Here is a 22,103-nt window from a genome sequence, read left to right on the forward strand (position 1 = left end):
ACTATTTTTTTTTCCATTATTGGTTTATATTTGTAAAGTGTCATTATTAGTTTATAACTGCAATACTTGTAAAAACGTATATACATACCCAGTAAGGTTAGGACAGCATTTCATCTCCAGGAGACCTGTCTGATCTAATGCACATGCATAGATATCAATAACATGACCAGTCGTAGCAGCGCGATTAGCCAATGCTTCAAAATGCTACAACAGATTTTTTAAGATCAAATCAAAGTAATGTACAAACTTAATCATCCTATAAATCTTTTGCCATTAATAAATCAAAATGATCTAAGAAATACTAAAAGAATAATCCATAATAATTTAAGTGTGATTTGTTCTAATTTAATTTTCTATAACGTCTCATAAAATGATACGATAACTTCTAATAAGTCTGACACTCTCACATTCTTTTCTTTAAATGCCATTCATTCTAAATGAACTCCTAAATTTCAAGCTAACCTTGAAGAAAGGCATGTTGCTCTTCATACATACATGATGGAAGAACAACACAGAACTCTTTTTCCTGGATAAATCTATACTCAAGTAACATGAAAAATAGACAATAGCAAAAGTATTAAGATAAACAAATATAAAACTTCTTTTGAAGCTCTAAGAAATACTCCAAATTCAAAAGGGAAATTAGGTGACAGGAAAAAAAGCATCCATTAATAGTGACAAAAATTATCTGTTATTAATTACACCCTAAAAATATAATAATGACTACCAAAAAGAAATATGAGATAATACAGGACAACTAAACTAAAATTGTAAACTCTAGACAATTTTTTTAAAAAGGGGGGGAGGGATGGGACATTAACAAGCAGAACCAATACAAGGGTATCAAGAATCAACAGTAGTGAAAATGTACTGACACAAACCCAGATAAAATTGAAGTTACATGAACAGAGAACAACTTATGAGAAAATGATGGACTATTCAAGCTATGAACAATATACATATCTAAAGGGCAGCCTCCTGGAAATGAAAAATTGGAAAATTCAAGAAATTCTTCCTGATGGGAAAGACATTCTTTAACATGAATATTAAAAAAGACACACAGGTTTTCTCTCAGGAGTAGTTTTTAAAGAGACACCTATTGGTGCCCCTTATTAAGTTTTTAAATATTTAAAACCAGAAAAAATATAACAAATTATCAAGGAAGAAAAAGACTATTTCTCTAATTCTGAGGAGCAGTTGCAGGATCATCACAATATCAGACTTATCAGAAAGTAATTATATTCTTCCTCTTCCATCAAATGAATTTTTCTAATAAGGCAAAAAGACTTAAAAACCAAAATTACCTTAGTTCCCTTTTTAACATATTTGGCATTGTCTTTTTCAATGTCATGCCATGATCTTATGGGTGTCTTCAATTCGTCTCCAACCACCATTCCAGGCCCCTGAGTGGCTGGACCACCAATGAACATCATGATACGAGCACCAGTGTTGGGAAAAGTACACTATCAGGAAAAAGTAATTCATGAGAAGAGCTTAAAGGAAAACATATGGATATACATTTATGATAGTGAATTTTTATATATTCTTTCTAGAAAAGCATACATTTTCCAAGAATAATCAAATGTTTAAAACAAAATTTAAAAACAAGATGTTTGTGTGAATATCTTTCTTTTGAAATCCTATTCTAATAGCAATGCCTTCCTAATTTTAAAGTAATCTATAAACCTGATCCCTATAAGCAAGGATGTTTCTCCTGCTTAACTAGTACTAGATAGGGAAGAGTAGGAAAAGAAGAAGAAAAGAGGGTATCTTTTTCTGTTTGGTTGTTATTTTTGTTTTCTATGCTTAAGATACATGCACAACTTTTATTTCTAATTCAAACTGATGGATTGAGTACTTCAATCTACCTCCCCCTTCTTCCCAAGATGCCAGTGAAATGATATAAATGGTACTGTTTAAAAAATAAATAAGAAAGAGTACTATCAGCAGACTAGAAATTTTGAGGAATCCAAACAACAGATTGTACTGGATTGACAAAAGAATTTTAACTATATATATTATGTATAATTTAAAATATATATATGTACATATATATATACCAAAAGTAAGCCAGATCTTCCCAAGGGAATATCTTAAAAACTCTACATTTAGAGTCAAAAAAACACAAAAAGCAGCAATGGGCCAAAGAAGTGCAGTCAGCTCCAGAAACAGCAGCTAATGACAACAGATTTTAGCAATTCCTAAGAAGAGCTCTCTGAGAAAAGTAGGCAATCTTCCCAGAGAAGGTTCTTAGCATAGAAATTGGGGGCTGAAAGATACAGAACACATGTTACAATGAATATCAAAACAAATATGACAACTCTCAAGAGAGTCTAGAATTAAAATCATGGCAAAAGTAAAAATACCTCAAGGAATGGGCTAAAAAGCATGTCTGAAGACCAAGTTAGAGATATGGAAAATAAACTTGAAGAAACCTCTAAGAAATAGGAGAAAAGAAGGAAAACATGAGGAAAAAAAATAAAGATATGAAGAAATGCAGAAGTCCAGCATCAATCTAATGAATATAGAATAAAAAAGAAAAAAAGAAAGTAAGCTGAAGAATGACAGAAGTCTTAATGAAAGGACCTACCAACAACCAAACATAATTAATGAAAAAATAATCAAACCTAAACACAACCTAATGAAATTTCAGAACTCTAAAATTAAAGAGAACATTCTAAAAATGTTCAGTGGGAAAAATAAGTTTCCTGAAAAGGACTAAGAATGAGACTACATCAAATTATCCAATAAACTATCTGTTAGAATACTAGCGAGGAATGGCTCAAAGATCCTATTGAAGACAGGGACCCAAAGTACAAATGAAGTGAGAGGGAAAAATTAAAAAACATTTTTAGACATGCAAGAACTCAGAAAATTTATAATAAACAAAAGAACTGAGTACAATCCAAAAGAAACAGGGAATCTAGAAAAAAAAAATTTAAAAGTATCCTAAGACTTTAATACATGAAAGATTCCCCAGCAAGCAGCAAAACTGCAATTACAAAGAATTACATCTCCTTCTCTATGTGTATAACCACTCTATTCCACAATTAACAATATTTATATATCATATTTGAAATGCTTTTATTTCTAATTTCTATAAGCAGTTATTGAACAAAAATACACAGTGCATTTTCAAGCTACATTATAGCTTCAGAAAAGAATGTCAATGATATATATTTTGATGATAATTTTAAAAATTCATGATTAACAAATCTAGGCAAGAGCAAGGAAAACTGCCTTTTACTTTTCATTTTTATACATCCTTGCATATTTGAATGTTTTTATTAGGTATACTTATTACTTCTATAACATTCTTAAACTAGATTAATAAACAAATAAAAATACTGTTTTCATACTGGGTATCATCCTGATGAGGTAACAGCAGTCATGTAAAGCTGAAACATCAGTAAAGAACAAGAACAAATTAAAGTATACAAACCACACACCTTCATACCTAGAACTCAAAAAGCATTCAAACTTCAAGTTACTTATAAGTAAAAAATAAATAAATAAACACTAAGTCCCAGTGAGCTATCTCCCATGCAAGCCTTCACACAAGCAAGGGCAGTTTGGGGAAAAGTACAAGGAAGAAAGAAGGAAGCTAGCAGCCAGCATAGAACAACTGCCAGATTCAAATGAAAACTTATTAAGGGGCACTAAAGAACAGCAAGAAAATAATCAAGAGCATGAAAACGAAATAAATAAGAATAAAAAATCAGAGATAAAGTGGTTGAAACAGAAAACAAGCAAAGATCCAATTTATGTATAATTGGAGTTCTTAAAGAAGATAAACAAAACAATGAAAAAACTAACACTTAAAACTGTGATACAAGAAAACTTTATAGAAACAAAATACTTGAATACACATATAGAAAAGGATCACCAGGCACTAGAGAAAATTAACCCACAGGACATACTAGTAATACTCCAAGCAAATGATCAAGTAATTTACAAGGGCAAGATAATTAGGCTGGCATAATTGCATAAGTTCAATCTACTCATGATTAAAGATCAGATAAACCCAAATTGAGAGTCCTTCTACAAAATAACTAGCCTATACCCCTAAAAAGTATCCTCATGAAACACAAAGAAAAACTGTGGAACTGTTCCAGAATAAAGGACACCAAAGAGACATGACAAGTGAATACAATATACAGTATTATTAGGATAACTGGTGAAATCTGAATAAAGTTTAAAGATTAGAAAATAGTGTTATATCAATGTTAATTTCATGATTGTTAAATGAACTGTGGTTATACAAAGGAATGTTCTTATGTAATTAAGAAATGCACACTAAAGAACTTAGAAGTAAAGGGACATCACATTTGTAACTGACTTTCAAATGGTTTTTTAATATTTATATGTGTGTAACATATAAATAGATACCTATATATAGCTACATCTATATCTATAGAGAGAGCACACTATATAAATATCTGGAGAGAAGGATAAAGCAAATGTAATAAAATGTTAACATCTGAGGAATCTGGGTGAAAGGTTTAAAGGAATTCTTTGAACCATTCTTGTAACTTTTCCATATGTTTGGAATTATGTCAAAGTAGAAAGTTAAAAGAATAAAAACTGATAGTAACAGATAACTCACCGTAAAAAATAGGAAACCACGAATCCACAGTGATACTAATAAATGAATAAATTGAAAGTTTGATGAGGAATAGGATATTTGCATGGTTTCAAAGATCCTCACCATCTAATGTTTATTAATTACAAAAGGAGGGGAAATAAGAGTAATTTTACAGTGGAGAAACCTGGCAGACACACCTTAATGAGTGATCAAAGTCATAATCATCAATAATGGGCAAATGAAAATCATGTGCCACCTGAGAGGATACAGTAAGAATAGACCATTACTTCTGTGATATTCCTTCCAATGATGCAATACCTCAATCTAATTGTGACGCTACATCAAGACAAACCTAATTTGAGAGACATTCTATATACTGGCCTGAATCTTCCAAAGTGCCAAGGTCATGAAAGTCAAGGAAAGGCTGAGGATCTATACCAGACTAAAGGAGACTAAACAGACATAACCACTACATACATGCCTCTGAATTAAATCCTTTCAGTAAAAGAAATTATTGAGATAACCACTGAAACTTGAATGAGTTTTGAGAATTAGATGGTAGTAGTGTATCAGTGTTATGTATTGTATAATACATCAGTGTACGTATCATATATTTCAAAACCTGACTTTGAAAGTTGTATTATGGTTATGTAGGAGAATATCCTGGTTTATAGGAAATACAACTAAAGTATTCAAGGGGTTGGTAACATCACTTCAGCAACTTAATCTCAAATAGTTCAGAAAAAAAGTCCTTTGCAGCTTTTCTATAAATTTAATAACATTTCAAATTTTAAAAAACATTTTTTAAAAAACTCTTCTAATTACAAAGCTAATATATGTCAAGTGTAAAATTTTCAAATTCTACTTAAAAGTAAAACTCTCCTTAACTCACCACTGTTAACAATTGGGTAAATATCCCTCCAGAAGCCTCTCTATACACAAAAGGATATACCACAGATCAAACTTTAAATAAAATCACATATGCGCTGTCCTATGACCTGATTTTTCCACCCAACATTATCTTGTACATATCATTCCATACACACACATACACATTTACATTCCAAAACAAAGCTATTGTCACTACCTCAAGTAGTCCTACAGCTATGGAAAGTGCCACCCCAGAGGAACGCAAAGGTCTCTTTCCCTGTGGTACAGGCCACGGGTCTCGCTGCAGTTCTCCCAGAAGATCTGTGAGATTCATGTCTATTTTCTGTACTGGCTGTAAGAACCTGCAAAACAAAATTAAATAAAAATCCATTTATAAATGTTTGTGGGTGAGGGTTTAAGAAACAAATTGTCCACTTTCTTAAAAATAGAGAAAAATAATTTGAATACACATTAGAACAATGGTTCGCAAACTTTTGTGTACATCAAAATTGGTGGGAGGGTTTGTTTTAACATAGATTGCTGGTTCCAAAGTTTTGCTTCAGTAAGTCTGGGGTGGTGACCAAAAATTTGCCTTTCAAATAAGTTCCCAGGTGATGCTGCCCACTGGTGAAGAATCACACTGAGTACAACTACTATAAATAAAACACTCAAACCAAGTATTACTTTGAGACTGCATCTTCCTTTTACCAATCTAGTAAGTTTTAAGGTTACTGAATTAATTATGAGAAGATACATTAACTCAGTTTTAGTAAGACCACCTCTGATTAGTAAGTTTAGTGGAAAAAGCTACTACAAGGGTAAGGAGGCAAAATGAAAAGTTTGTGGGGCACTATTTTTGCTTGGCTGCCTTCAACTACAAAAATTAAGTTTTTCTGAACTTAGAAAATCAAGAATATATCAAAACTAAAGAAACTCCTTACACTGTAATAATGAAAAACCAACCTTTTCAGCGATGTGATTCTACCTCAACTCTTTAAAAAGTATACTAATGCAATATTTATATTCCTAAAAATGTTTAACAATATAGTATCACTGAATCCCTACATTCAAGTTAAGGATATAGGATGCTTAAAATAGCCACATGAATTGTAAAATTCTCTTTGCCGTATTTATTACCTATTGGAAGGAGGTGGCTGCTGTACCTGAGGACCACGTGTTGCTTGAGTAACTGGTACTTTAGAGAGTCCCAGCATTTCCTGTAAAGAGATTATTTTTGTGATATTCATTTAATTACTCCTACAAAGATGTATCAAATATTTATGATATGCAAGGTGCTTCTGTAGGCATCAGGAACACAAAAATAAAGAACACAAAGTCTCTTCCCTCAGAAAGCAAAAGTTCTAGTTGGGGAGACTGTCAGGTAAACAGTAATACAATGAAATGATCATCATACGACAGCAAAGTACAAGGTGCTATGTGAGCAAAAAAGAGGGATACTAGCTCAGAAATACTTTATTTCTAATTAAGTAAAAATAAGTTACTGTGTAACTTGAATGTCTATATTTCTTAACTTATCTTCATTCATTCCTTTCAGCAACTATATCTCAATGTGCCAGGTATCTAATGTTGAAAAAAATATATAGTCCCTGACCGTATGGAAATTTATATCTGGTGAAACAGACAAGAGTTAAATCATTAGCTAAATAAGTGTAAAATTGCAACTATAATAAATATAAAGGAGAGATACAAGGAATTGTATTAATGGGGTTTATAAGGTACACACACCTTGTACGTCTATTCTTCTTAATTTTCTGACTTAATGCCTAACCAAACTGCCAGTTTTGTTCTGAATTTTAGATGTATGCAGAATTCCTCTCTAGACACATGAAAATAATGTTATTTTACTAAAATTTTCTTGAATCTAGAAATGCTTAATCATAAAGTAATAGAATAAAAGTATATAACAGAAAATCAGAAAGTCTAAAGATTTGCAAAAAAAAAAAAATATTGAACCAATACTGCAGTATTTCCTACACTGCTAGAATGATCAGCAACTTTTTACTGAGGACTTACGTGCCAGATTCTGTGCTAAACTCTTTGTATATACTATTTCCTCACAAAATATAATGAAGTAGATTTTTAAATTCCTGCCTTGCAAATGAAAACTGACACTCAGAAGGGCTAAGTAACTTGCCTAAGGTTACAAAACTAGTAAGTAGCAAAGCAAGGTATTAATCTAGATTTTGCTATGAAGCCCTGAAAGAGTTTACACTATACTGAGTGTTCTCACTTACATTATTTCATTTAGTATTAAAATAAAATAATCTGGTAAAATAGGTATTGTTTATTCCTTTCCATAGAAGAGGAGAAAACAAGCAAAGAGATCAGCCCAAGATCACACAACTAGAAGAGTTTAAGATTTGAATCCAGAACTATTTGGGGAACAAAGACCAGGCTCTCTTCAACAAGATGGGTAGAGAAGGAAGATAAAAACATTTTGATGGAGAAAAAAATTTAGTTTGCATGCATTCATTGTTTCAAAAAGGCAGATGTTTTATGTATTACATATATATTACATAATTTAAGTAAAATGCATTCTACAATCAGAACTAGAAATAAACTACCTTAAATAAATTTACAGTTTAAAAATAACAGTAATAGCAAACATCTAAAAGCACAATCCATTTAATTTTCATGACTGCCCTGTAAGATACATACTATTATTATCTCCCTTTACACATGAAAAAACTAAGGTATGGGCTTCCCTGGTGGCACAGTGGTTGAGTCCGCCTGCCGATGCAGGGGACACGGGTTCGTGCCCCGGTCCGGGAAGATCCCACGTGCCACGGAGTGGCTGGGCCCGTGAGCCATGGCCGCTGAGCCTGCGTGTCTGGAGCCTGTGCTCCGCAATGGGAGAGGCCACAACAGTGAGAGGCCCATGTACCGTAAAAAAAAAACAAAAACAAAACTAAGGTACATAGAGGTTAAAACTTGCCCACTCTCTGTCTCATGTAAACAAGTGATCCTCCCCTTCAAGGTACTCTGCTTCTTATGCTCTTGAAGGAATCCCTGTCATGTTTTGTGAAACCTCACTCTCCTCATCTCAATCTTCCTTTCACTCACCATCTTTAGTCTCTTTCTTTTTGTGTATAAACACATTCAAGTGTCCCTCCTAAAGTAAACCTCTTTAACTCGGTCCTCTCTCTCTCAAACTTTCACACTATCTCCTTCCCTACCTTCAACAACAAACCTCTTGAAAGAACACAGACTCTAATTTTCCCCACTTCCTCAAATCTTAGTCACTACTATGATTCACTACCATATTCACTGTTCATTCATCCTCCCCCTCCAAACCTGCATATTCCTCCAGTATTTTCTGTCTCGGTTAACTGCAGCACCACTATCCTAGTCTGCTAAGCTTCAAATTAGTCATCCTCAAAATCTTTTTTTTTTCATTTTGGGCTACCTGGATGCCTCCAAAGTCTGATTTCATATCTGTCGACTTTATACCAGGCTTATCAATCAGGGTAATTTCTCAACTGGGGGTTGTATAAGAATCACTTAGAGGGACTTCCCTGGTGGCACAGTGGTTAAGAATCCACCTGCCAATGCAGGGGACACAGGTTTGAGCCCTGGTCCGGGAAGATCCCACATGCCATGGAGCAACTAAACCCGTGTGCCACAACTACTGAGCCTGTGCTCTAGAGTCACGAGCCACAACTGCTGAGCCCGCAGGCCTAGAGCCCATGCTCCACAACAAGAGAAGCCAACGCAATGAGAAGCCTGCGCACTGCAATGAAGACTCAACACAGCCATAAATAAATACATAAATTTATTTAAAAAAAAGAATCCGCCTGCCAATGCAGGGAACATGGGTTCGATCCCTGGTCCGGGATGATCCCACATGCCTCAGAACAACTAAGCCCGTGCGCCACAACTACTGAGCCTGCACTCTAGAGCCCACGAGCCACAACTACTGAGCCCACGTGCCACAACTACTGAAGCCCGTGAGCCTAGAGCCCGTGCTCGGCAGCAAGAGAAGCCACTGAATGAGAAGCCCACGCACCGCAGCAAAGAGTAGCCCCCACTTGCTGCAACTAGAGAAAGTCTGTGCGCAGCAACGAAGACCCAATGCGGCCAAAAATTAATTAATTTTAAAAAAAGAATCACTTAGAAAGTTTTTCAAAACACTTACATAAACAATCTCTACCCTCTCAACTATCTTCCAGTTGAAGCACATATTCACTCACTCTCTTATGATCTATCAAAATCTCTGGACAGAAAAAGATTTTGAAAAATACACCAAGATGATTCTAGTATGTTACACATAACTCCCTGCCTTGGAAGACAAAGCTTCAATTTGCCCCAAAGATAAAAATGTCCTAGTGTGTGAAAAAATATATATACTCGTGGTTCACCTATTAACTCTCAAGCCTTAAAATATGTACCCTTGCCAAAAGTGTTTTTTTCCTAAGTGAGATGTAAAGAAACAAAAGCTAAAATTCTGTGGTTACCTTCTCTCAGTCTTCAGCATGACTCTTCTATAAACCTTTCAAATCTCTAGTAAAATAGCTTCAGTTTCACTCTAAATTTTAAAGATACTTCAAAAGTGAAGGGTCTTCAATCTCTACGATAACAATTTAAGGCAAATGAAAGAACGCTGAGGCCAACACTAAATTTAAAGGCTTTGTTATAATACAATTATATTAGTCATTCATAATATTTTCTAGAAACGTATATCTAGAAGGCATTTATAGACATACAGAGTGATGTGCACAAACAGGCTAAAACTACCATTCTTGTTGTTTACCTGCAGTTGTTTGGCAGACAGATCTTTTGTTCCTCTGAAGACATAGCTTTTTGAAATGCCCTCACATCCAAGTTCATGAACCTGCACCATTCTCCCAAAAGTAATTAGGCCAACCAAAGCTGTAGGTGGTAAAAGACTTAATGACATCTGCATAGATTCTTTCAGGGCTTGTAAGTCTTCATCTTCCATGCAAGTATCAACCACATAGAGGAATATCAAAGGCATCTGAGGACCACGCTTTTAAAAAATGTTGCGATTAAAAAAAAAATGTTTTAAAAGTATTAACACTTCAGCACAATACACAGGATAATCAATAGAGGACTAATTAAATAATTTACAATACATTTACACAATGGAATCCTAATAAAGCCATTTCAGAAATGAAACAGGTTATATATGCATGGAGAAATATCCAAGACATCATCAAGTGAAAAATTCAGTTTAAAAACATTATTTATAATTACATGAAGGAGATTTTCACTTTCAATTTGACTTAACTGCATGAGGTTTCATTTCTTATAATAAGCACTTATTTCTTTTAAAATAAGAAAATAGTAACTATAAAGCTTAAAAGCAAAATTAGGTTATTTTTATAAAATAATTATCTAACCCTGAATTGGATTATAAGAGAACTGGAAACTAGCCAGAGTGGACAAATTACTGACTGGCTCAGTGAACCATATTCTGGTTTCTCTACAACATTCATAAAAAATATTACCTTAATACTTAAATATGTAAATAACTATGTAAAGCTGTTCAGAAAGGGAAGAAAAATGATTTTCCTAACAAGGGCCAATGCAAGAGTAATTTCATCATTAGACTCGAGCATCATACTGACCAAGTATTCGTAATTGACCTTCCAACTACAAAGCAAAATTGATACTTTACTGTTTATTGATCTATTTGGTATAGCAAACCACACCACCCCACCCAATACCTTGGCCACCTTTCAAATAACTACAACAGAAATTACCTTACTCAAACTGACCTTGACAGTTCTTACCTTTGAAATTCTCAATCAATTCAATGTGAGAATCAAGAATGATGCCTTTTGGGCTTCCCTGGTGGCGCAGTGGTTGAGAATCTGCCTGCTAATGCAGGGGACACGGGTTCGAGCCCTGGTCTGGGAGGATACCACATGCCGCGGAGCAACTAGGCCTGTGAGCCACAACTATTGAGCCTGCGCGTCTGGAGCCTGTGCTCCGCAACAAGAGAGGCCGCAATAGTGAGAGGCCCATGCACCGCGATGAAGAGTGGCCCCCGCTTGCCACAACCAGAGAAAGCCCTCGCACAGAAATAAAGACCCAACACAGCAAAAATAAATTAATTAATTACTAAACTCCTACCCCCAAAATCTTCTTAAAAAAAAAAAATGATGCCTTTTAAGTCAGCTCAATTGAACAGTTATTTTGGTATAAATTACTGGATATTTTAAATTTCTTAAAGAGTTACTCTTATGTTCTTACCAGAACTACATATTCAATGCTAGAAAACTGAGGTAAAAGTTCAGCAGGTTGATTCAGTTCAGATATACCAGCGTAAGTAGGTGGAAACTGCAGGTAGAAAAAAAAATTTTTTTAATAAATTATTTGTGTGAAATTTTAAACTGAAAATAATTATTTCCTGATCATTTAATTATTAAAAAAGATAGTTTCATCATATATAAAGTTATTTCATCTTTATTTTTAAATATGCATCTTTCTGCATATTTAGAGCAGTATTATAGCATTAACATCTGCAACAGGGGTTTTCTTACCTGATTCCTTTGATAACAAAAGTTGCAAGCCCAGAGTTTTGCTCGATAATCCACTTGACTGTTTTAAGAAAAGATACAATAGCTCATGGTTCAGTTAAATTGTACAATAATCCTAATTTCAATAAAATTAATTTCTTTCTGAAAATGAATACATTCAAACTGATATCAAAGCAATCTTTAAAAGCCATGTATTTTTAGGTGTTTTTTTTTCTCCAAATGGCTCAGTAACTTCTAAACTCAGATCTAGAAAGCATTTATTCAATAAAAATATATTTACTGAATGCCATTATTCTAGGTGCTGATAAAGAAGTAAACAAGATCATAGGTCCCTGCTATCACAGAGTTTATATTGTAGAAGAGAAAGACAATAAACAAGTAAACGCATAAACACAGAAGATACTTTTAGATAGTGATAATAAAGATTAAAGATAACAAAGCAGGACATGAGAATGTATTTGGGAGGGCTACTTTAAAGGAAAGCCTTCATTAATAAACAACTGAAGGACTTCCCTGGTGGCGCAGTGGTTAAGAACCCGCCTGCCAATGCAGAGGTCACGGGTTTGATCCCTGGTCCAGGAAGATCCCATATGCTGCGGAGCAACTAAGCCTGTGCGCCACAGCTACTGAGCCTGTGCTCTAGAGCCCGTGAGCCACAACTACTAAAGCCCGCACGCCCCAGGGCCCGCGTGCCACAACAAGAGAAGCCACAATAATGAGAAGCCCACGCAACACAACGAAAAGCCCTCTCGCCGCAACTAGAGAAAGTCCTCGTGCAGCAACAAAGACCCAAACGCAGCCAAAAAAAATAAACAACTGACATGTAATCAGAATGAAAAGAAACCAGTCACAGGAAAATGTGGGGGCAAAGCAATCCAGGCAGCACATATAGCTATTGCACAAAGTCTGTGGTAGAAGTAAGTTAGGTATATCCAAGGATAAGAGAGAGGGTAAGGTATAATGCAGATGAAAATAAAGAAAATGGATGATACAAGATGAAGGCAGAAATACACAAAGGATAGATCATATAGGGTTTTATAGGTCTTGATAAGGGCTATGGATTTTTCATTCCAAGTGTAATAAGTATCTATTGAACAATTTTAATAATCTGATATCCATTTGTAAAACTCTAGCTTCTGAGTGGAGAAGAGACTGCTGAAAAGCAAGAACGGAAACAGGAAGACAGTTAGGAGGATAATGAAACCATCCAGGAAAAAGATGGTATATTTTGAAGTACCATGTTCTAGCAAAGAGTAAGAGACAGAATCCTGATTGTTCTGGAGATGGAATTGACCAGATTTGCTAGTGGACTGAGTGGAGAGAGAGGGAGCAGAAAGAGGAATAAAAGTTAATTCTTGAGAGTCTGGCTTATGTAACAAGAAATCATAACATTTTTCAAACACCATACCCCTCAATTATGACCTTTCAAATGACACAAGATGGGTTGATTGCCAGCATCAGTATCTAGAGAATACTGATAGAATCTAACAGTTTACACAGTGACAACTTTGCATTTGGTTTCTTATCAACTCTCTACAACTAGAATGATCCTAAGATTTTATAGCTCTTTGGATCTGACTACCTTAATTTGAAAAAATAACTATAATCAAAAACAAAGATATTCTTATATAAATGAGCAAGAAAGAAACTACATTTTTTTAAAATCATAGTGACATTAGTTTTTTCCATATACTTTAATTACCATAAAGGATTCAAAACTGCACGGCAAGTGGTCCTACTACACAGAACAGGTTCATATTGAATGGGTGGCAAATCTGGTCTCTCCTTCAGTGGTGTAAATAAGGCTGCTACTGGAACGACCATTCTTGTAGCTTCCAGTCGACTTGATGGCCAAACATTCCAACTAAATCGGACTCCATCTCGTTCTTCATTTTGTTGGATGAATTCCAAATAGGTTGTCATCGTAGAGCTTGATTCTTATTTCTGTAAAAAAATTAACGGATATTTTTAAATCCTCTTAAGAAAATTCAAAATAAGTATGTTTTTCCCACTTCCAGCAATATTAATCCATTAGAAATCATAACCAAATGAAAATATTTATCTCAAAAAAAAATTAGCAAACAACAATGACCACAATTATAACAAAATAATGAATGGCTCTACAGAACCCAATGCATATTAGGCCCAATGAGAGGTATTTTATCGTTTTTTATTCACTCCCAAAAAAAACTATGGCAAAAAATAATAAATAATAAAATAGATGTCCTATTGATTTAAGGCAAAAATGGGGGAAAATCTAGATCCTAAGTTTTCCGTATCAGCCTTGTGAGTTACATTATTCTAATACATAGATTGTCAAAAACATTAAATTCTAAAACTCACATGCTTTTCTACCCAGAAAGTAGTAAGTTTCCACTAAACTTGCTAGAAGAGAATATTTAAGGGTGCAAAACAAAAATATTTTTCTAAAACTAGGTACTTCTATTTTAGACAGGTAATTTTTTATCATGCATCATTTAACCTCTCTTGCAGACACTTAATTCAGAATACTTTTAACATTCCAACTTAAGAGAGCATTTTAAACTCTAATTTGAGATATATAATTTCAATATAATCATTTAACTTTACCACTGGAAGAGGGAGATGCCACTCTGGTTAGTGCCCAGTATCAAGAGACATCTCCATCTTGTTATTCTTTAGCTTCCTGACTAGGATGCCAGCTCTCCTACCTGGGAAGCAGTTCTATCTATCTCATGCTCTCAAAATGCAACAGTGGTTAGTGGTGGAAGGAAACTGTAAAATTTAAAGGTCTGAGAAGATAGAATTTCAAGTACTATGTGGCTGGCTAAAAGACTTGTGGGAGAGATGAATGGCATCAAGAACCGAAGAATTATGAAGGTAGGGTGCCAACAGAGGCAACATGGATGCTGAAGTAGCTAAGAACAACAATGGGATGAGGAGCTGATTTTAAAATGTAAGTAAGGGAAGAAAAGGTATTATTAGATATAATAACAATTTTAATTTTAGAAAAATGTCCGAATATATTTTAGTAATACAAATTACAGAAAGCGAAGCTTAACAAATCTGAAGTATCTTAAGCAGCTAAGACCTTTCCCTTCTCTAAAAGAGATGTTATATGCCAAATATATCTCAATTAAAATAATAATAAAATAAAAATTAAACACTGTATTTCCTCCCATCAGAATTTCAGAGACAGCTAAGGAATTTTATGCTATTCAAAAGCAATCGTGTATTTTTCAAAGATTGATAAAGGGTAGGGAGAAATCCTAAGATATCTAGATTTGTTTAGAAAAGATTATCTTAAAGCTAAATACAGGAGACAGCTTTGAGAAAGATAATATGAGCTTTCAAGAAAAAGTGGCTGTTGAAAGATAATGATAAAACAAAGGTCTGGGATAATCAGAGAGGAGTTAGAAGATGCCAACCTCAGTTTTAACACAGGCAACAATAAGAGGAGAAACAACCTCCTCTGGGAGAGAAATGGTTTTTAGCAACAGCTTCCATGCTACAGATGTGAATATAAATTCTAGGAGTATGCAATCCCTCCCATTATTTCTACAGAACATAAAGCAAATGAAGTTTTCTGTTTATTACTTAATTGCATCTATAATCTGAGATACATCTAAAATGCATCACCAAAAAGCATCAAAAGACTATTAAAATATACTCAACCAATCAGCATTGTTCATTTGAACGACAAGACACAAAAAATGTTTTAAGTGACTATTTTCTCAATTCTCCAAGAATAGTATATAACTAGTACTTGGGTATTTGTCATATATTTCCTTAAAAATGGATGAAGTGAGCCTGTCACCTGCAAAACCATTCACAGTATTTGTTGCCAATGATAAAATCTGAGCTTTCTCAAATTTAAATTAAAACATTAAGATTTTTTAAAACTTGTATCTAATACCATGAGCTTCACAACTTCCTAATATGTAAAGATTTTGCTGATGAGACCAGTAGTGATAATAATATGATTTTTTATATATTATATAATGAAACATGCCAACATTTGGAATATACACATTATTCAGTGAAGCAAGAGCTCCCAAATGATCTTTTCATGATGTTACAAAATCATGCATGGGTAAATGATCCATTCAAAGTGTAGGACAGACCAATGGGTTATAACGCAATAAGTACAGAAAGTTCATTTTTAAGGTTTCAGACTCCACACTGCAATTAACCCTTGATTTCTTAATTAAAACTGTCGAGTTTGGGTACAGTATCAAAGAATATGCATATTTTTTAATACGAAAAAGCTATTAATATTATCTCTCCTTTTTCCAACTACGTACCTATGTGAAGCCAGACTTCCTTCACACAATTCAACCAAAACAACATATTACAATAGACTGCAAAGCAGTAGATATAAAAATCTACCTGTCTTCTATTAAGCCAAGTTTTCCTTTTTTTTCTGCATCCTATAATACTCTTAAGTATTATATGCTTTATAATGCTTAAGAGTATAAAGAGGTCTTGGGACTTCCCTGGTGGTACAGTGGTTAAGAATCCTCCTGCCAATGCAGGGGACACGGGTTCAAGCCCTGGTCCAGGAAGGTCCCACAGGCCATGTCCGTGAGCCACAATTACTGAGCCCGCGTGCTGCAACTACTGAAGCCCATGCGCTTAGAGCCCGTGCTCTGCAACAAGAGAAGCCACTGCAATAAGAAGCCTGTGCACCGCAACGAAGAGCAGCCCCCGCTCGCCGCAACTAGAGAAAGCCTGCGCAGCAACAAAGACCCAACACAGCCAAAAATAAATAAATAAATTTATAAGTGCATCCATTCTTTAAAAAAAAAAAAAAGAGTATAATGAGGACTTGAGAATCACCTCCTTAGGACTCTGGGGCTTAATTCAAAATCTGGGAGCCTAGTAGAGAAAGGCTCTATGAAACTTAGCATGAAGACTTAGCATGAAGACACACAGGCAATAGCCAGATTTAAGTTTCTACAACAGGTAACAAACCTGGATTGTAACTCCACATCCTTACTTTTTATTGAGACATACTAAATATCACCTGAGTGATATTTGAGTACAATTCCCCTCCTCTTCCTCACTCTTTTTCCTCTCAGTCTCTCTGCTCTAAGATTATATTTGTTCACTAAATCACACTTATTTCTTACCTTCTCACTTTCCAGCAGTGGTTTGAAAAAGTCCCACCTGTTTCTTCTTAACTGGTCCAATTACATAAGCATGCAAAACACCCCCCCAACTTCCCTCACCTTTCCAAGGGAGAAATTACTCAATCTTAAAATCACTCATTCTAGTACAAATTTTGCCAGGTTTGGTCCCATAGTCAACAATAGCATATCTGAAATAAAGTCCTGTTACAAACCAGCTTTTTATAAAATGGCATTATTTGATAAGCATTCTCTCCCCTGATATTATGTTTGTCTAAAAGCATAAAACTAAATAAATACGATTCAAACACTATATTAGGATGCAGACTTAATATACTAGGTGTTATATTTTTTTTAAGTGGCACAAACACAAAAGACCATTCTAAAGAAATGTCTCATTTTTCAGCACAACTTATAATCATTGGGAGTTACCTTAGTTAAACTTACTCATGGTATAACTAAAAGGAAAGAAGCATTAAGTCACTTTAACCTAGAACATCAGATATGTGCCCACAGTATTTTAAAAGGCTTTACCTATTCAATAATAATTAAAAGTTTTTAAATATTCCGATTTTAGCCCATTTATAGATAACTAAGTGCAAAACATTGTAAATTGCAAGTAAAATTTGAGTTCCTTCCAATCAGATATATTTGTTAACAATTATATGTGCCTCTCCCACTTTTCTGTCCTAAAATCTTCAATGAAGTGTCTTCAACTACTTCCCATGACTAGATTTATCATATTGGAAAAATAGCTTAACCCCTCTGATCCTCAATTTCTCATCTGTAAGATCAGGGGTTTGGGTTAGAAATCTACAAGACCCCTTCTAAATCTAAAATTCTGAGCCTATTAAAAATGACTGGAATTCCAAAATGATGTCCATTAGACTACTGGAGAAGGGAGAGAAGGAAGACTTAACACGCATTTATATTTAAATCTAAAACTTTTAACCAAGTTAACTTGGCTAGTTATCCACGACTTTGAGTGGTGTAACTTGAGTAAGTTCACGTGAAAACACGAATTCAACTTATTCAATCCAGTGATTACATGCAGATTTAACTATGACTTTTCCCTTCCCACCAGAACGGGAAAACACTTAGGGCTAAATGAAGTAGGTACAATTGGTCTAATCTGATAACTGAAGTCTATTTGTAATCAAGGCCCAAGGTGTTAGCTATACCTGGCACTTTTCTCCTTATCCCCTTTAACTCCCAAGGCCGAACTACGGGTGACGAAGTCACCTCGGTTCAAAGTCTAGGGCTCTTCAGCTCAGGCAGGGAATGAACCAAGAAGTCAAAGTACCTAGAAGCGGTGGTGGGGTGGGGAAGGCAGATCGGCCGGGAGCGGAGGGTGGGGTGCTGGGGGAGATGCCCAAACTGCTGTTTTTCACCCGACTCCCATCTTTCGCACCTGATACAGGCAGGTGGGTGAGGGGGCCAGGTTCCCAGGCCCAGAGAGAACTAAGCAGAGGGTGGTGGGTGAGAGGGTGACAAGTTCAGGGTTCCAGGCAGCCCCGCCGGGCCGGCTCGCAGCCCCGGCGCACCCCGCCTGCCCCGGGGCACCAAGACGGCAGAGCAGGCACCACCCTTGAGACCCCTGCCCGCGGACCCGCCGCCGCACAGCCGCCCCTCCCCCGCTTCCCACTGAGCGCCCGCGGACCCCCAAGGGAGCCGAGAAGTGGCAGCCCTGAAATGGATCCTTACCACAGTGCCACCACGTACGAGATCCGCGCCTGTCGCAGCCTCGGCCTTACAAAATCCGCCCTCTCCGCCGAGCCAGAGAAGCCGTGGCACCGCAATCAGGGACGGCGCCGCCCCGCCCCCTGCCTCGGCGCAGAACTCTGCGGGACTAACATGGCTGGTGCCGCTTCTGCCACGTCAAAGGGGGAGGCGGGGCGGGGCGTGAAGGGGCGTGAGGGGGAGGAGACGGTTCTGGGGGCGGGGCGACCGGGCCAGGGAACTGAAGGGGAGGGTGCGGGACCAGGGCGGGGCGGGGGGAGGGGATAGGGAGAGGAAAAGGGAGGGGAAGAGGAGGGGACCAGAGCTGGAGGGGCGGGGTGACAATGCCAAACTTAACAGGGGTACTCAGGAGGGGCGGGGAAGGGAACGGGACCTGGTGGAACTGGAGCGCGAGGGTGGGGTGCGCCATGGCCCTCCGGTCCCCTCTCCCCGGAGCCATGGCGGCTCCCACTCCCCGCGGGTCTCATGATATGTGACCTTCTGTCGCCAGACTCCTCAGCTTGCTGAGAGAAATGGAGGTGTCCTCTAGGAGAGTGGTCCCCAAACTTTCTGGCACCAGGGACCGGTTTTGTGGAAGATAATTTTTCAGGGGTGGAGGGGGAATGGTTCAGGCGGTAATGTGAGCGATGGGGAGCGGCAGATTAAGCGTCCATTACTCCGCGCTGCTCACCTCCTGCTGTGCAGCCGGGTTCCTAACGGGCCGCAGACAGGTGAGGGTGGGGGCTTGGGGACCCCTGCTCTAGGAAATCCTCTCCTCTAGGGCCCGGGTTGATTCCAAGAAACACAGGCTGCATCGCCCCTGAAAAAGCAAAGTGAGAAGTTCGTTCTTTCACTTAGTGCAACAAACATTTACTGAACATCTATCTACTTTGTGCCAGGCACAGTAGCGATGCTGTGATATGATGTAGGCAAAACAGCCAAATGTCTGGTCTGGAAGAATTTATATACTATTTATACACTATTCATGTATTCCTAGTCGGTTTACCTCTTTCCTCCTACACTGCCTCTGCCACCTCTCCCCCTACACACACACACACACACACTACAATCTTTGGCTGATTAATCTTGATGTATTTTCTGCTTCTCTTTCCAAGAAAAGAACAGCAAAATGGGACAGACAGAAACTGGTTGGAAAGGCATTCGAGCTTGGTGGTCTCAGGCAACCCCAACCTTCAGTGAGGGGTTGCTCACGGAATTATTTCCAGATAGGTCAACACCTAAAATCCTGCAAAGCTTAGCCCTATAAGCATTTTATGGAATAGAGAAAAAGATCAATTTTTTGTTCTTTCAAGCTTATATTCACAAGAAATAAGATATGCAGCAAACATATATTTTACTTCCTCTAAGATTGTTTTGTAAGGTAAAAGAGTGTTAGTTTGCTTATCAAATTTTAATACAATCCTGAAGAGGAAATGGGAATCAGAAGCCAAAATTCTGTATAGGCCTGCAAATAAAGTGGGCTCAGGATACTACCTTAACAAGGATTCTTGGCTGAAAGTACAGCAAGTAAATAGCTGTAGACAATGATATAAAGGTGGAATAAGGACATTCGCAAAAAGAAACAAGATCTAGGAATGAGTAGGGTAAATAACACATAGATGAGAGGATCCACCAGGATCCTGGAATTCAGTGAGGAATACACCAAAGTATAGCACCTTCGGTAATTTCATTATTTTATGGTCCCCAGAAAGGGATCTTTGCCATCCAGCTCAATGAAGTCTAAGAAGTCATAATGCCTATGTATTCAGCTGAACAAAAGGCTTTTGTTTCCTATTACAATGAAATAAATGTTATGATGGGTAACAAATTCATTCATATCTGCCTTTATGTGCTTAAAGGTGAATGAGTTTAAGAATTTAACCTTTGTACATATCATCAGGATCTAGTAGACCCAAACTTTAGTTTTCTGAGATTTCCTCTTTTGGGAGTACTATTTGTAAGGATTGATTTTTTTCATGACTTTTATTCTTTCTTAAAGGTCTTCCAAAAAACAAAGAGAAAACTTATTTTTTAAAAAAATAGGATAAAACTTTCTCTATTTGCAGTGGTCATATGGGTCATTTGGACTCTTGTAAATCTAGGATACATCATGGAATCTTACTGATCTTATTTTTCCTATGTCCTGCAACATTCTCCTACTTCATCATCCATGGAACTATTTCATCATTATCATTAATTGTTCCAAATCATGCTTCAAAATATACTAAAATTATAAGAAAATGGAAAATGATAGAATTACCTAAGATGATAGAATAGTGAAGTAAGTCATCACTATTGCATTATCCTTCAGTTTTCCTTTTGCAATGCTCAAAGTACTGCATCATCTTTCTAGATCTTTGTACTATGCTTTAGCTCTCATTGAATATAGTTGAGAATTCAGAATTCAGAAGATTAATGCAGAGATAGAGAACAGCACTCTAGACCCTAATAACCTTAAACTAGGAATCTTTAGATGACCACCACCTAACTGAATTTTTCAAACTCAAGAATTAATTAGTAAACAATATATTTCTAAGGACAAAAAGAAAACGTGGTATTCTCATCTACTTACTCATTCAAAAGGAATAACTCCATTCCACAAGATTTTGCAGCAAACATCTGGATAACCTCATTTTGCTAAGAGTACATATGATAGTATTCTTTCACCTTTTATGATGTTTATATGGATACATTTACTTGATATGATTCTTAAGTGCACAAATGCTAGTGGCAGTTGTGTATACAAAGATGATAAGAAGGAAATAGATAATCTAGAAATTAAAAATTCTTTGAGTTGATCATTTATAAAACTAAAAATACAAATGTTTTGCAGCTAAGTAGCAAAGAAGATGGCTGTCCTCTCTTCAACAAAATGATGAGCCTTTAAATGTTTCAAAAAATTCTACAAGTCTTGTGTTTTGATAATGCAACTGCAAAAAGAATCAGAAGCAACAATAAGCTAGTATGCAGTAGTGATGTATTTGGAATCTGCAGTCACTATTTACAAGATGAGTATGCTCCAGACTCAGCATCATGGATAATGTGTAGGTAGTTGCATTTAGAGGACATTGCCCATTTTGGATATATCTTCAAAACCAGGAAAATATGGAATAAAAACTAGGGTTTTCTATGTTTAGATACTTACTTAAATGTCCAATAAAGTTGTTTTTCATGATCCCTTTACTCTCTTTTTATAACAGCTTTATTGAATATCCCTTTACTCTAATGTGTATAAATTATTCATGAAATGACTTAAAGATATAAAAATTAGAAAGGATCCATTGGACCCAGATGGTA

At 36.3% G+C, this 22,103-nt stretch overlaps 1 protein-coding gene across 1 annotated transcript in view; it reads right to left on the reverse strand.

Annotated features, from left to right (window-relative positions):
- Positions 1-18,955, reverse strand: part of SEC23A (SEC23 homolog A, COPII coat complex component) — a 65,424-nt gene extending 46,469 nt beyond the window's left edge. Inside the window, exons 1-9 of the mRNA XM_030854827.2 lie at positions 18,792-18,955; positions 13,682-13,923; positions 11,983-12,040; positions 11,693-11,779; positions 10,227-10,463; positions 6,593-6,672; positions 5,673-5,817; positions 1,305-1,463; positions 89-204 (exon numbers count right to left, since the gene is read on the reverse strand). Coding sequence (XP_030710687.1) covers positions 89-204; positions 1,305-1,463; positions 5,673-5,817; positions 6,593-6,672; positions 10,227-10,463; positions 11,693-11,779; positions 11,983-12,040; positions 13,682-13,902 — 1,103 coding nt within the window. The 5' untranslated portion in view covers positions 13,903-13,923; positions 18,792-18,955. The remainder of the gene's footprint in view (positions 1-88; positions 205-1,304; positions 1,464-5,672; positions 5,818-6,592; positions 6,673-10,226; positions 10,464-11,692; positions 11,780-11,982; positions 12,041-13,681; positions 13,924-18,791) is intronic.
- Positions 18,956-22,103: the final 3,148 nt, after the last annotated feature.

Source organism: Globicephala melas, chromosome 2 (genome assembly GCF_963455315.2).
Source record: "Globicephala melas chromosome 2, mGloMel1.2, whole genome shotgun sequence".
Taxonomy (NCBI): Eukaryota; Metazoa; Chordata; class Mammalia; order Artiodactyla; family Delphinidae; genus Globicephala; species Globicephala melas.